Source organism: Marmota flaviventris, chromosome 3 (genome assembly GCF_047511675.1).
Source record: "Marmota flaviventris isolate mMarFla1 chromosome 3, mMarFla1.hap1, whole genome shotgun sequence".
Taxonomy (NCBI): domain Eukaryota; kingdom Metazoa; phylum Chordata; class Mammalia; order Rodentia; family Sciuridae; genus Marmota; species Marmota flaviventris.
In genome coordinates, this window is record NC_092500.1 from 66,644,125 (window position 1) to 66,660,043 (window position 15,919).

At 46.3% G+C, this 15,919-nt stretch overlaps 1 protein-coding gene across 2 annotated transcripts in view; it reads right to left on the minus strand.

Annotated features, from left to right (window-relative positions):
- The window catches only part of Asic1 (acid sensing ion channel subunit 1), a 25,152-nt gene extending 9,482 nt beyond the window's left edge, over positions 1–15,670 (minus strand). For both annotated transcript variants that reach the window (XM_027949903.2, XM_027949901.2), the window contains exons 1-2: positions 15,309–15,670; positions 14,283–14,478 (exon numbers count right to left, since the gene is read on the minus strand). In XM_027949903.2, the coding sequence (XP_027805704.1) occupies positions 14,283–14,478; positions 15,309–15,670 (558 nt within the window). The remainder of the gene's footprint in view (positions 1–14,282; positions 14,479–15,308) is intronic.
- Between the last annotated feature and the right edge of the window lie 249 nt (positions 15,671–15,919).

Genomic DNA, 15,919 nt, shown 5'->3' on the forward strand with positions numbered 1-15,919 from the left:
CCATTTTGTGGATTGTGGGGCTAACTCAGGTTCCATTAGCAGAAGTCTCTCCCTGACCACAGACTCATTTGTGGCCACTTCCTGGCACTGGAGGAAGGTATCCTCTCTCTTGCAGCTGAAAAGCTTGCTGGCAGATCATCACTATATTCCCAGCTTGCCCACCCCAAAACAGTACAGAAGAGGGGTTCCAGGAGTTCTCTAGTGCATGGAAAAAATTGAGATCAATGCAGAGATAGAGGGTCTTGGGTCAGGTAGGGAGTTTTGGGAAACAACCTACAAACCCTCAGCCTTGCAGATTCCTAATCCCTCTATCTCTGAGGTGCCCTCTTCCCCCAATCCGCTGGCCCCTCTATGCTCTGATTACCCAGGGCCACTGGTTGAGGAACTTGAGCCTCAGGCCTAGTCTCCAGGGCCAAGAAGGTGACCTGAGGGAAGGGTAGGGAGGGAGAGAGAGAGAGAGAGAGACAGCAGATTAACCCTTCCTCTTCGGGGCCAGAGGAGGAGCAGTGGGAGCTAGACAGGTCTACTTGGGAGTTCCCATTCCTTAACTATCTAATAGCCTCTTCCCCATTTGCCAGATGGCCCCTGGAGTGAGTTGGGGATGGGAGGCAGGTTTCCAAGCTATAGCAGAATTGACTATTGTGCAACCTTTGGCCTTAGCTTTGTTGCCAGGGACACAGAGGCCCCAGAAGAGGAGGCTTGAGGTCTGGCCCCTCTCCAGTTTTATGACACTGTCCTCTGACTGACCTCAAACTCTTTTTCCTAAACAATAGCCTCCTAAGTGACCTCCCTGCCTCTCAACAGTTTCTCCCTGTTTTTAGTCCATGCTATGGACTAGACTAATAGACTCTGACTATTCTCTTGCTTAAAGACCTTCTTTCACTCCCCAGTGCCTCTTGGTAAAATTCACTCCCCCAGGTGGACCTACAAAGCTGACAGTAAAGCTTCAGCCTTACTTTCTACCACTGTCCCTCCACCTCAGCCCACATCCACCCATCATGACCTTTCCCAGACCACACTAAACTTATCTGCAGTCCCGTGTCTTCCCTGGACTCCATCTGGAGAGTTTCTACTTATTTTCCTATCCAGAAAGGATCTCAATATATTGCCATGTGGGCCCTGAACTGGACTCAAGCCATTCTCCTGCCTCAGCTTCCCAAGAATTTGGGATTACAGGCACAAAGCACTGTACCTGGCTTCCTACTCCTTTTTCAAGACCTGCTTATATGTTACCTCCTCCAAGAAGCCTTCTCTGACTCTACAGGGATTAGTTAGTACCTGCCAAGGGAATAAACAGAAGGGTCAAGTTCTGCTCAGGGCCCATCTGGCATGCATAGTGATCAGGAGCTCCTTGAGAGCAGAGCCTATGAAGAGTAAAAGATCAAGACTCAGAGACCATGCAGAGGAACAGGAAGTGAGAAAGACCAAGGACACCAGAGTAATCAGAGATAAGTCACTGCAGAGAGGAAGAGAGAGACACCCCCCCGCCCCCCCACACACACACCTTCAGCTGTTGTCCTCAGGTTTCTCCTATATGGATTCATGGGCTGCTTTTCTGTTTCCTGCTCTGTGGGCATTTTCTTCCTGCCTGCCAGACCTTCGCTCTCAGAGGGCAAAGTCTTCCTGCCTTGCATCTTCTCAGGAAGTGTTTCAGGGGTAAGTGGATTTTGGGGGGAGGCTGAGGCTTGGGCTGGGAAAGTTGCAGCTGCCCATGTGTTCCTTGACCACTAGAGGGCATTGTCCCCTTCCTTGAGATGTCCTGGAAGTGGATATAGATTGGACTTCCAGAGGGAAGAAACTAAGGCAGGAGAGCTTCCAGCTTGGGGCTTCACCAGAATGGAGGCCAGAAAGACACAGTTCAGCCTCCAAGGACTGTGAGTTTGGTCTAACTGTATACATTTTCCCAACACCAACAAGAAGATTCACCACACACTCCTGAACATTGCTACACAAATGCACACCCAGCTGCTTCCTCCTCCATACTCGGTATTCTTGTTCTTCTAAGGTTCTCTCTCACCCTAACCTTAACCAAGGAGACAAAGCCAAAGTTTTACAGGAAAGGAGAGGTGAGGAAATTGTCAGGGGGCATACCCAAACCCCAGGCAACACAAAGGGCCCCAGGAGAGGTGCTCAATTGTGCACGAGCACACCCACCCAACCACATACACACACAGAGAGCTACACTCAATTCTGAACTCTCTGTCCAAGGTTGTGTCCTTTCCCTATATCACTCCTTATCAGTACTCTTCAGCTGTGTGTGACAACGAAGTGGTTTCTGACTTACTATGTCTTTTTCTGAATTTCTTTCCCTCCCTGTCTCCCCCTCCCCACCCCCCCCCCTCTCTCTCTCTCTCTCTCTCTCTCTCTCTCTATATATATATATATATATATATATATATATATGGTAGATCTTGGTGTTGGTGTTGGGAAAAGGTATACAGTCATACCAAACTCACAGCCCTTGGAGGCTGAACTGTGTCTGTCTGGTCTTCCTTCTGGTGAGGCCCCAACATATATATATTGGAGATTAAACCCAGGGACACTTAACCACTAAGCCACATCCCCAGCCCTTATTACATTTTTTTCTATATTTATGTAGTTGTTGATGGACTTTTATTTTATTTATTTATAAGCAGTGCTGAGAATTGAACCCAGTGCTTCATACATTCTAGGCAAGCACCCACCACTAAGTCATGACCCCAGCCCCCACTAGCCCTTTTTATTTTTATGTTTTTAGTATTTTTGTAGTTGTAGATGGACAGAATGCCTTTATTTTATTTATTTTTATGTGTTGCTGAGGCTTGAACCCAGTGCCTCACACGTGCTAGGCAAGTGCTCTGCCACTGAACTACAGCCCCAGCCCAGCCCTTTTTATTTTGAGACAGAGTCTCACTAAATTGCTGAGGCTGGCTTTAAATTTGTGATCCTCCTGCCTCAGCCTCCTGAACTACTGAAATTACAGGTATATGCCAACATACCCAGCTTCTTTCTGATCTGTGCAGTGTTTCAGAGTATTCAACTGACATTTCTTGGGGCTTCACCAGAATGGAAGATTGGTAGATTGTATAGATCCTTATACAATCTACCAAAGAAGTTGGTTGAGTAACTTCATAACTTTTGGACAAGTGAGGAAGCTGAGCCACAGAAACCAGTTCAAGTCTCATGACAACAAGTAATGGGCTTAATATTAGAATTAGGTCATCTCTCTCTAAATTCCTTCCTTCTTCATTTACTCATTGATATAATGGGCCCATATCCTGCCTGCATGGAGCTCACTGTCTAATGAGAGAGATATCAGTTTAAAAAGTCACAAATATAAATATTTAATTGAAAACTATGATAAATACAATAAATATAATTATGTAGTTCAATGAGGCAAAGAATAGAGGGACCTGACCCAGACTGCGGAAATCAAGGAAAGCTTCTCTAAGAGTGATATTTGAATTGCAAGCTAAAGAATAAAGAAGGGGCCGGGGGTTCCAAAAGGAAAATGGAATGTGTACAAAGGCCTCAGGAAAAGATAGCTGAGAGGAGGCAAGTGTATCTGGAGAACTGGGTTGAAGCAGGCAGCACTCAGATCATGCAGGTCTTTAAGGTAAGGATTCTGGTCCAATAACAATGGAGGACCTCCCTATGGAGATATCAAACAATCAAAGCTGTGTTTTAAAAAGACAGTTCTGGAAGCTGAGTAGAAGAGCCAGAGGGGCTGCTGAAGACTCGTTAGGAAACTATTGCAGGGGTCCAGTGAGATGGATTTGAGGGGTGGTGTGGAACAGAGTGGCAGAGGGGAGATATTTAGGAGGCAAAACTGTCGGATCTTGTCAAGACTTGGCAGGTCCTACCAAGGCAGGTAAGGGAGACAGAGAGTCGGAGTTTATGTACCTGAAACAGTGAGGTGGCTTACTAGACTGATCAGGGACAAGATAAAGGACCTGTTTGAGAGATAAGAAGACAAGTTTAGTTTTGCACATGCTGGTTTTGAGAAACCTTGAGGACATCCAAATAGAGAGATTAAGTGGAAAATTGGCCATTGGGGCTGATGCTAGGAAGGGAGAATTGGACTGAGACATATATTTGGCAGTTGTCAGTATGTAAAAGATAATTGGAGTCATGAGTGAAGATGAGACTGCCCAAGAATAGAATAAAAAGTTTTTAAAAAATAGAAAAAAGGACTTATTTGGCAACATTCACTAAAGCTAAATAGAATCATAGCTTATAACTTAACCAGTTCTACAGCCAAAAGAAGTGAGTGTATATGTCAACCAAAAAACATAAGCAAGTGTGTTCACAATAGCTTCATTAATAAGAGCCCCAAACTGCTAACAACCCAAACTATAGAAAGCATAAATAAATTGTGGTGTATACATATAATGAGATATTACACAGTGTTTAAAAAGAGCCAATTTTTGCTACACACAACATGACTAAATCTCAGGCATAATGATGAGCAAAAACAGACACACAAAAGAGTAGATACTGGAAGTCTGGGGTTGTGGCTGAGCAGGAGAGCACTCGTCTAGCACGTGCAAGGCACTGGGTTCAATCCCCAGCACCACAAAATAAATAAATAAATATATTGTGTCCAACTACAACTAAAAAAAATTTAAAAGAGTAGATATTGGATGGAGATACATATACTCCAAGAAGCTCAAGAATAAGTGAAACATCTATCCTGATAGAATAGTGGCTAACTCTTGTGGGTTGGTATTGACTAGAAAAGGGCCTGAAGGAACTTTCTGGCATGAATGTAAATACACACCAACATAATTTGTAGATGTTACATTGTAAGATATACTAGTGTAAAAATTCTTCAGGCTGTACTTTTACATTGATTTATCATCATCATCAAATTCATCATTATCCTCCTCATCATCATTTTGGTACTGGAAATCTAACCCAGGACTTTACTACTGAGATACATCCCCAGTCCTTTTAATTTTCTTTTCTTTTTAGACAGGGTTTCTTTTTTATTATTATTATTAGTTGCTCAAAACATTACAATGATCTTGACATAGCATACATTTGATTCAAGTGGGGTATGAATTCTTTTTTTTCCACGTGTACAGATTGCAGTATCACATTGGTTTTACAGCCACGTAGACAGGGTTTCACTAAGTTTCTGAGGGCCTTGCTAAGTTGCTGAGGATGGCGTCAAATTTGTGGTCTTCCTGCCTCAGCCTCCTTAGTTGCTGAGATTATAGGCATGAGCCACTACACCTGGAACCTCTATGATTTGAAAGAAGAAGAAAACTTGAGGCTGAGCCTTGAATAGAGACAACACTTAATTGGCAAAGAGACAGAGGAATGACTCTACGTAAGAGGAAAATCAAAGTTGGTTGTCAAAAGAGTAGTTCAAAAAGAGGGTGGGGTCAACTATTTCAAATGCTATTAAATCAAGGATAAAACACTAATGGCCTTAGATAGAACCATTTAGGAGGAATGGTGGGTGAAAAGGCAGCCTGGAATAGATCAGAAAGTGAGTTGGAGATTAGGAAATGGGACCATGACCATACACATCACTTTTTAGAACTTTGTGAGGGGAAGAAGAGAGAGAGTGCAGTTGAAAGCCCTATGAGTTTGGGTTTTTATCTTAGCCCAAAGCCTAATACATAGTAAGTGCTCAATAAGTGGTAGCTGTTGTTGAAGCTTTTGTTTGTTTGAGATGGAGTCTTGCTGTATTCCCAAGCTGGTCTCAACCTCCTGGGTTCAGGTGATTCTCCTGCCTCAGTCTCCCAAATGGCTGAGACTCCAGGTGTGCCATTACACTTGACTTAGGCATCTATTTTTAAGTTGGAGTATCTTAATCATGTTTCGTTGTTGATGGGATGGTTTCACTTGAGAAGGAGGGTCTGTCTGTAGAGGATGGAGAGGCAGAATCAGTTGGATAAAGTTTCTAAAAAGGCAGAGGAGATCAGAAAAGAGTAGGATGATTTTATCTTAGATAAGATGGATGTTCCCTTGTAGGCACTGGTACCCAGAGGAAGAAGGAGATCGTGTCTGAGGCTTCTGTTTGCTCAGCAAAGTAGAAAGCAAGGTTGTCTGCTGAGTGTGAGAGAGAAGCTAGGAAGACTGACTGTTTGAGAAGAGTGGAGAAATTTACAGTAATCACTGGGGAGAGCAAGTTGACCAGAACAACACACTGAGGTTGCCAGGCAGCATTGCAAGCCCTTTTAGGGATGTTGATCATGATCATGATTGAAATGTGATATCTGCTACCCTGGTGTGCAACTTCCTCCAGTAGATCCTGGCTGCCCTGGTGTCACCCTGGAAAAAGCCAGTGGTTGGGACTTGGCCAGATGGTGCAATGAAAAGTCAAAGGACTCCAAAGACTTGGCATACTCAACCCAGGGACTGGGATTCCTAGGGTCTTTTTCTCTGCATTTTTCTTTCCCTTCCTGTCTCACCACACAGCTTGAGCAGCTGGAGAGCCCAGAGCAACCTCATCCACCACATGCATTCCTGTTCCTGAATCCACATACATGGAACTCGGATTTGGAAGATCAGAAGTCGAGGCCTCACTTTGTTATATACTGGCTGCGTGGTCTTAGACAAGTCACATAACATGCCTCTGAGCCTCAGTTTTTTTTTATCTTTCCAATGAAGATATTAAATATCTTCCTACCTTCCAGAATGATGAGTAGCAAAAGTAAAGGGAATCTGTGAAATTTGAAAGCATGGCTGAAAGAGATGATTAATTTTGCTGGTATGTGCTCTGCATACAAGAGGTTTGTCTGCACAAAAGCTTTCTCCCACAGGTCCATGCACCAAGCTGCATATGTTCTATGTACAGCCACATACATCCACTTCACATGCTAGTCTACATCTATGTTCTCCCCCAGTCATGCACATGGAGGTGCACATGTGTGTTTGTTCTCTTGGGGCACACATGCAATGAGTATGATTTGAGAAGGCTGAATTGGCTGCTGTACATGGTCAAGGCCACTGCAGCAGTCTTCCCCTGGGAAGACTTCCTAGCCTGGCACACTGATATAACACACCAACTAAAATATAAAACACTAAGCAACAAAACCCTACCTTCAGGTCCTAGGACTGTCAGCCACAAAGAGGATGTGCAGATGAGAGGGGTGGGCATGGGTGTGCTTTCCGAAAACTCATAGAATCTCCAAGAGATCACAGCTTGCCCTTCCTTTCCCCCTAGAGTGGGTATGGAGAGCCTGGAGCAGCAGAGTCTCTGTTCTCACAGTTTCTTTTCTTTCCATGGTACTGGGAATTGAACCTGTGGTACTCTATCACCAAGTTACATTACCAACCCTTATTTATTTATTTATTTTGAGACAGGGTCTCACTAAGCTGCTAAAGATTTTGCTAAGTTGCCGAAGCTGGCCTCAAACTTGAGATTTTCCTGAGTCACTGGGATTATAGGCATATGCCACTGCACCTGGCTTGTTCTTATAGTTTTCTAAGGGAACACAGAAGTTTCGTGCTCACTTTTTAAATATCCTGTGGGGAAGATGTCTGATACATGTGTTCAGGTCACTTGGCACAGCTCATCCATAATACATACTGGTTAGGGTGGGCTTGGCCAGAGTACCCTAGAGGTTCCCTCTCCTAGAGGTTGAAAGAGAGGGTGCCCCTGGACAAAGGACACTTTAACAACTCCCTTAGGCCTCTCCTCCTCATAGGAATTTGGGTATAGAAGCTGAGAAATGAAGTCACCTGGAACTCTACCCAAAGTAGAACCCAGGATTCCTAATGTCTACTCCCATTCTTCAGCTAAGTAGGCTTCATTTCTTGTTCTTGCTGTCTCCCAGTCTCCTGGAATGCTTACCCAAAGGTCCTGACTGGGAAAGTCCTCTATCAGAGGATAGAAACTTCTGGAGCAGCCACACTCAGACAAAAGAGGGAAGATTTATGCCTGAAGGGTCTGTTCAAAGGCAGGAAAATGATCCTGCCTTGCTGGAGAGAATTGGCTGGTTCATTGTTTGGGAAGGGTAGAGTGGGGCAGGCATGGGCAGTTTTATTTATTTTTTCATGGTACCAGGGATTGAACCCAGGGGCACTTTATCACTGAGCTATACTCCCAGCCCTTTTTATTTTTCATTTTCATCATTATTTTAATGAACACAGTACTTTTATTTTGTTTATTTATTTATTGTTATGTGGTGCTGGGGATGGAACCCACTGCCTCACTTGTGCTAGGCTACCACTGAGCCACAACCCCAGACCCCTATTTTACTTAAAATTTTTTGGGGGGTTGTAGATGGACAAAATACCTTTATTTTATGTATTTTTATGTGTTGCTGAGGATTGAACACAGTGCCTCATACATGCTAGGCAAGCACTTTACCACTGAGCCACAACTGCAACCCCTTACTTTTTATTTTGAGACAGGGTCTCACTAAGTGGCCCAGGCTGTCGTTGCACTTGCAAATCCTTCTGCCTCAGCCTCCCAAGTCACTGACACTACAGGCATGCGCCCTCACAATTCAGCTTCCAGCATATTCTTTAACGCTGGAATTGTCTGAGTAGCTGAGAATGGCTGGGGAAATTGGGTGGATTCCACCTGAATATTTCTAAGTCCCTGAGAGTAGAGGTTGGGTCTGCCTGTCACCACCACACCCCACCATAGAACCTGGCACTTAGAAGTGGCCCTGTCCATCACAGGAATGAATCGTGTGAAGCTTGATACTCCCACAATCCCAGCTCCTCACAGGAATCTTCACTCTCCCTCACATTCCCCCCAGAATTGCAATTGCTTTCCAAAACGTTGAAGCACACTCAGAAGCAAACTCCACCCACAGCAGAATGTTCCTGACTTCTCTGCAGCCTCCCCTCTGCCTCTTGGACACACTGGGGTATAGTAGTCACACCTAAAAAGTGAGTTGTCCTCTGGCTAGGCAGCCAGAATCACTTCCCTCTGGAGCCCTCCACTTCCGTCTCTGCCTCCAGAGACACTTACTTATTTACATCAATTCTCTATTACTTTAGCCAACAGCCAGGAGATCAATTAGCTTAGAGTAGCCTCTTAGCTGATAGCAGTCTAAAAGAACTGGCTGGGGTGGGGAAGCAGGAGGAGGGGAGAAAGAAGAGGAAACTAAGTTACCCAAAGGATGTTTGTGGAAATCTGTGTAGGAAAAAGAAAGAGACACCAGCCCAGGGTCCCTGGATTCCTGCAACTGGCTCTGCTCAGCTCTTCTCCAACCCCTTCTATTCACTTCAGGCCTTCCCAGGGAGAAGAGAGAGATGGGAAGGATAGGGCAGGAGGGAATTAGTATCCACAAACTCCTAGGGCAGAGCACCTCTCCTCCACTTGAGCCTCTGCACATCTTCCCCTCCCAAATCACCCCCTTGAAAACCACCACACCCAAGGGTAGGGTAGTCAGGTCCTCCTCTCTGCACTGCAGTCCAAACAGTAGCCTTTCCCCTCCACAGCTCCTACGCCCTCTGCTTAGCAAGAGAGAACAGGACCAGGTAATAAGGTTGGGCCTTCTTGAATCTTGGTCTGAGCTACTATGGGGTAGGGATGGGGGTGAGGAGTGTCAATGAAGGGCACAGCCCTGGGCCCTGACATCCCTGGCTCTGATTACTTTATTGATGACCTTTCTCTTTCCCTACGGGACCCTAGGATCACCCAACCACATAGCCTCTTGTGTCAGTATCTCGCCTCTTTAGGTGCTCCAGGAGATTCCTGCCCCCGCCCCCTGCATCCACCCCCTTTATTCCACATTTTCTCTGGAAGATTCTGCCCCTCACTCCAGGGTCCTGGGGTACTCCTCTGTCCCCTCTGGATTCTTGTCCCCCAGTTCCATGCCCTTTTAAAAAGATTGCAGTTCTTACAATACCCCCCATCCTGACAATTTGCACTGATTACCCTCCTAGTCCTCTTTCAAGGTCCAGACATGCAGTCCTGCTTCTCTCATCATCCCCACAACCCAGGCAAAATCTCTGGGTCTCAGCTGGAAGGAGGGGGGTGGCATAGGGCAGACTGGGCAACCATCTGCCAGCCCCCTCCCCTCCATGCTGCTCAGCATTCCAGCCACATCGCTGCTCCCACTGCCAGGGACAGATAAGGTGCAGCTGGAGGCTGGCACCAGCTGCGACTGTGCTCACTCCCCAGCCCCCGCCCATACACCAGCAGACATCTGCGCCCCTGGCCCCCCTCCATAGGACCCCTGCCTTGCATTGGCCTGGCTAGCCTCAAGGTGGGAAAGGAGCCTCAGACCCTGTTGCCCTGGCAACCAGACACCCCACTGGGAAGAAAAGGAGGTGGCCCAGAAAGAGGGGTCCTTGTGGTTGGGCTTTCTGGCTCTTTTGGTAGCTCAGGAGGGAGCTACTGAGGCCCACCCAAAGGGATTGCTTGGGGATACTTCCCTTACTTCCCTCTACCCCCCCCCATTCGCAAAGGATTTCCAACTCATTTCTCCCAGATTTAGCTCAGGTTCCCCACAATTAACCACACCTGGGGGATGGACACTGGTCCAACAGTCTGTGACCCCTATTCCCTGAGATTGAGCTGGATTTCAAAGCAAATCTGGGAAAATGTTACTACAGATTCTCATCAAGGAAGCTGGGGTCTTTGGGGACCAGAGAAGATATCCTCTATTATCTCTCAAAACATTCTTCTGGAGCGAGTTCTTACTGTTTGGGTGAGTGTTGCCCTTGGAAACATCACAGAAGAGTCTGCATGTGCCCATGCATACTGTATTTTGAAAACATTTTGAGCAAGGGACCCCCAGTTAAGGCCCTCTGCTATTAAGGCTGCAGAAGATGCCAAGACAGTCTCCCCTAAACTCTGACCCTATAATCAGATGATTTCTGCCAGTGCCACACTTATTCAGAGGCTAGATTCACATCCCGATATCTGAGCCTGGCAGAGAATGGCATGAATGAGGAAACATGCTAATTATGAGACCAAGGAGAGGAGAGAGGGTGGAACACAAACCAAAGAATGTGTGAATCCCTTAGGATTGGGGATCCAGAGAAGAAGGCCTGTCAGTCCCTTCTCACCTCGGAGATGTTAGACAGGTACTCAAAACCAGACTCCTGTTTGTGTAGAAATATCCATACAAGCAGAAGTGGTAGAACTCTTGACATAGAAAAGGGCTGGCATTGAGGGCAACCAGAAAGGGTAGAAGGATAGGCTGAGGATTTTGGGTCCAGCCAGACCAGGGTTAGGTCTTTGATACATGGACTGAGAAACAAAAAAACTTGATCTTCCCTTACAACCCAGAATCAACAAGTGCCACAGTTGGACCTGCAGAGCGCTACCCTGTAGGTTTTTTCCTCAGGAGAAGGAAGAATTCAGATTGCTACAGGACTCTGTGAACCAATCATATCTCCATCTGACTGCTTGGAATTTTCCCCCTCAGACAACATGGACCAATTACAGTTTAGTATCTCCATTACTATGAACCAAACATCTTAGCATTGCCACTTGAAATTTTTCTGGACATGACAGACAAATGGATATTCAACTGAATACTTTCTCTGGATTAACAGTATTCCAACTTTATACCTTAACACCTTCCCAAGTCTAGTGAAGCACTTCCCTCCTATATCCAACATTATAAACCATCCAGTTGATAGGTTTTCTCTTTCCTGGTAGTCCCTTCTGTTGTATCTTGGGTATGTTGGAGAAGGGTAGGATTCTGAATTTTGCTTCCACCTTCACCTATAGTTCTAGGTTTCTTTCTTTCTTTTTTTTATAACTTTTTATTTTATTTGTTTATTTTATTGGTGCTGAGGGTCAAACCCAGGGCCTTGCACGTGCGAGGCAAGTACTCTACTGCTGAGCCATAACCCCAGTCCAGTTCTAGGTTTCTTGTAACAAAGTTTGTGAGCTTAGGAACCCTCTGGTCTGAAGCTCTGGGAAATCTAGGATTCTCCTGTTATGAAGAAGGAAAAGAGAAGGAAGTGCTCTTGTACCTGGGCTAAGTTCCCTTTCAGCTTGGCTTAGCAAAGAATAGAGTGTGGTCATATAACCCCTGTCCAACAGGACTGACAAAGGCCCATGAAACTGGTCTGCAGAACAGGACTTAAAGAGATTGGGAAGTGCCAGGTGCAGTGCACACACATAATCCTAGCCACTCTGGGGCTGAGGCAGGAGGATTGCAAGTTCAAAGCCAGCCTCAGCAATTTAACCTGGCCTTGAGCAATTTAGAGAGACACTGTCTCAAAAGAAAAAATAAAAAAGGCTGGGGATGTGGCTCAGTGATTGAGTGCCCCTGGGTTAAATTCCCAGTACCAAACAAACAAACAAGAGAGTGGGAAGCCTGTGTAACCTCAGCAGGAAACACTACATATGATCATGGCTCTAACCTTTTTATGTAAACATATGCAGCCTATGTTTCCTTAATGCTAGAAGGAAGCAAGGAAGTCGGGGAGGAAATGGGTTGGGAGAAAGGGGAAGATCTGAGAATGGAGAATTAGGAGGAGGCATGAGAGCAGGGGATCCTGGGGAGACTGTTTTTTTGTTTTGTTTTGTTTTTTTAATTTTTTTTTTTAGTTGAACATGGACACAGTACCTTTGTTTTAGTTATTTATTTATTTTATGTGGTGCTAAAGATCGAACCCAGTGCTTCACATGTGCAAGGCAAGAGCTCTACCACTGAGCCACAACCTCAGCCCCGAGCCTGGGTTTTGAAAGAGCAATGCCAGAATTGGAGGTGGACAGGAGAAATTCAGGTTCAGCAACACTAATGAGAAAAGCACACTGCACTAGTACTTAATGAGACATGAGTTCCAATCCTGAATCTGTCATTAATCAGCTAGTGAGGTTGGGCAAATTATCCTACTTCTTTGTATCTCAGATTGTGAATTTGTAAAACACAGATAATACGGTTATTTATCAAAGGGATTGGGAGAGCATAGCAAGCATTCTGAAGAGTTACAAACATTGTCCTTCCATTTGGGATTATAGTTATTTATAGATGCCTCCAGGTCCTTTGGCCTCTTTCCAGCTTCTGTGTGTATCTTTTTTTTCATTTGTTTGTTTGTTTGTTTTGGTACTTAGGATTGAACCCATGGGTGCTTTACCCTTGAACTACATCCTCAGTAGTTTGAGATAGGGTCTCACTAAATTGCCCAGGCTAACCTTAAACCTGCGATCTTCCTTCCTCAAGCTCCTCAAGCTCCTTCTAGGACTACAGATGAGTACCACTGTGCCCAGCTAGCTGTTTGGTTTTGATCTGGGAGTTTCATTATACTTCTCAGGATGGCCTCCAACTCCTAGGCTCAAGCAATCCTTTTACTTTAGCCGCTCAAGTAGCTGGGATTTCAAAAATGCAACCCCCACATCTGGCTTCTCTGTGAGGATCTTTACCCTAAAGAATATATGTGACTTGCCTAGGATAACCTAGCACATCAGATGCCAAAGTCAATTTTCTAGCACCTGAGGTACTGACCTGAGGCCATCACATCTGTGCAAGCATTTGTGGGGCATTTCCATTTTCATCCTGATTACCTCTGACTCTGGCTCTGTGGCTCTTGCTGGCAAGGGGGATACCTAACTGGACAGCTTGTGTGTGTGTGTGTATGTGTGTGTGTGCACATGTGTATATGAGGTTGGGGTGAGGGTGAGAATGACACAGAGAAAATTACTTATTTCTTTTCTTCCTTTTTTGGTACTAAGGATACTAAGGAATTGAACTCAGTGGTACTTTATCACTAAGCTACCTCCCCAATCCCTTGCTAAGTTGCTGAAGGCCTGACTCACTAAGTTTCTGAGGCTGCCCTTAAACTTGCAATCCTCCTGCCTCAGCCTCCCTAGTCATTGGGATATAGGCATGTGCCACCACACCTGGACCTGTCTGGCTATTTAAAGGGAAGCTTCCCTTAATCCCCATACTTCACAATGCTCAAACTTACTGTATACTCACATCACTTTGGGACCTTTTTAGAATGCAGATTTTGATTCAGTAGGTCTGGGAAGTGGGGTGGCAAGGTACTATATTTCTTTCAAGCTCTCAGGTGACAGTTATCAGACCTCACTTTGAGTAACAAGGTTGTAACTTACCCATCACTACTCCTAACTTTGACACCCGTGGTCCAGAAGGTAAATAGTGGGCTCAGGGCCATGCCTGGCCATGTGTGCACGCGTGGTGTGTGTGAGTATATGATATTCACTGTAGGTTCTCTTTCCTGCCTTAATGGGTGCAAGGTTGTGGCTCAGGCCCTCACATGGTATAAATGTACTCCAGAAGCAAATCCCAAAACACACACTTTCTCTCCCAGAGCAGCAAGCATTGAGAGCCCTGGCCCGCTCCCTGTCTCCTCCTCCACTGAAGGCCAGGCTGACACACACCCCACAGCAGAGGACTCACCACCTTGAAGTCTTCAGCGCTGCAGACCTCCCCCCGGAAGTGGCAGGAGAGCAGCATGTCTCTAATGTCGTGTCCTGCTCGGTCATAGAACTCACGCATGTTGAAGGGCTTGGGCTTGAAGCTGCGGAAGTTGGCCTTGTCCTGCAATATCTCCAGCTGCTTTTCATCGGCCATCTGTGTGTCTGGTATCTCATACCTGGAGCCCGGGGGTGAGTGGCACATGGATCAGCACAACCACCAGTGCCCATCCCTTGCTTGTGGGGGATAGCATCCAGCCCCGGGATCAGCCCTGGGCATAGATAGGCAAAGAAGGAGAGCTGGTCATGTCTAGAGGGCCTGCCACATGTAGTTTGAGAAGACAGAAGTATCTGGGCATCTCAGTACATGGGTGAGAGGAAGCATGGATAAAGTGGCAGCCATGGCTTTTATAATATAGTCTCTACCCTTTAAAGGTGGTCTGTCCTAAATGAGGAGATCAGAACACAGTGGCAGGAAGGAGGGAAAATCTCACTCCAGAGAGTACCAATGTTAACTCAGGTTGGGTAATGGTAGCACTGTTTTGGACTATCCTGGAATCAGAGATTAGGTGCCTTAATTAGGTGCTCAGCAGTGCCCCAACTTCTCTGCTATGAGTGGCAGGCTTGAGGGGTGGCTAGAGGGCTGGGTTGGCTGGTTCTATGGTAGGGTAGAGAGGCAAGCACCCTGACTAAGAGATGAATCTGCCACTGTCCTGAGATAAGAATACATATGGGGCTGGGTGTGGTGGCACACATCTGCAATCCAAGAGACTCAGGAGGCTAAAACAGGAGAATCTCAAGTTTGAGGCCAGCCTTAGCAATTTAGCAAGACCCTGTCTCAAATAAAAAATAAAAAGGATTGGGGATATAGCTCAGTGGTAAAGCATCCTTTGGTCCAATCCCCAATATAAAAAAAAGAGAGAGAGAGCACATATGGGGCCCTTCCAGCTGTCCATTCAGAATCCCCATGTTCATAAGCAGGGCGCAAGGGTGGGTGGGAGCCACCCACCTGTTGTTGAGCAGGGCCAGCAGCTCCCCAGCATGGTACAGGTCATTTTTGGAGACTTGGCTAAAGCGGAACTCATTGAGGTTGCACAGCGTGACGGCAGGGAAGGTGAGCTGGGAGGCAGCCACCTCGTCGAGCTTGGTGACGTGGTGGTAGTGGAAGTAGTACTGCACACGCTCGGTGCACACACACAGCAGCACAGCCAGTGAGCCCAGGAAGCACAGGGCCCACAGTGCCCGCTTCAGGGACAGCCGCTCGTAGGAGAAGATGTGGGCCAGACCGTGCAGCGTTGAGCTGCTGGCGAAGGCCTGGATGCTCACCGGCTGGACGCCACCCACCTCCTCCTCCTCGGCTTTCAGTTCCATCCTTGTCTAGGGGATCCTGGTGGGGAGGACAGGGAAAAGACAGAGTCTGCTATTGTCCTGAGATAAGAGTGCACATGGTGCCCTTCCAACTGTGTCCATCCAGAATCCCCATCTCCAGAGGTCAGTGCTCCTGGGGCAGAAGACTTCCCTAGTGTTCAAGGCGAGAAGTGTCTGGCTAAGGGACCTGTCCCAGGACAAGGCTCCTCCAAATAGAGGCTTGGGGGGTCAGCTGAGGCCAAGAGAATGCTC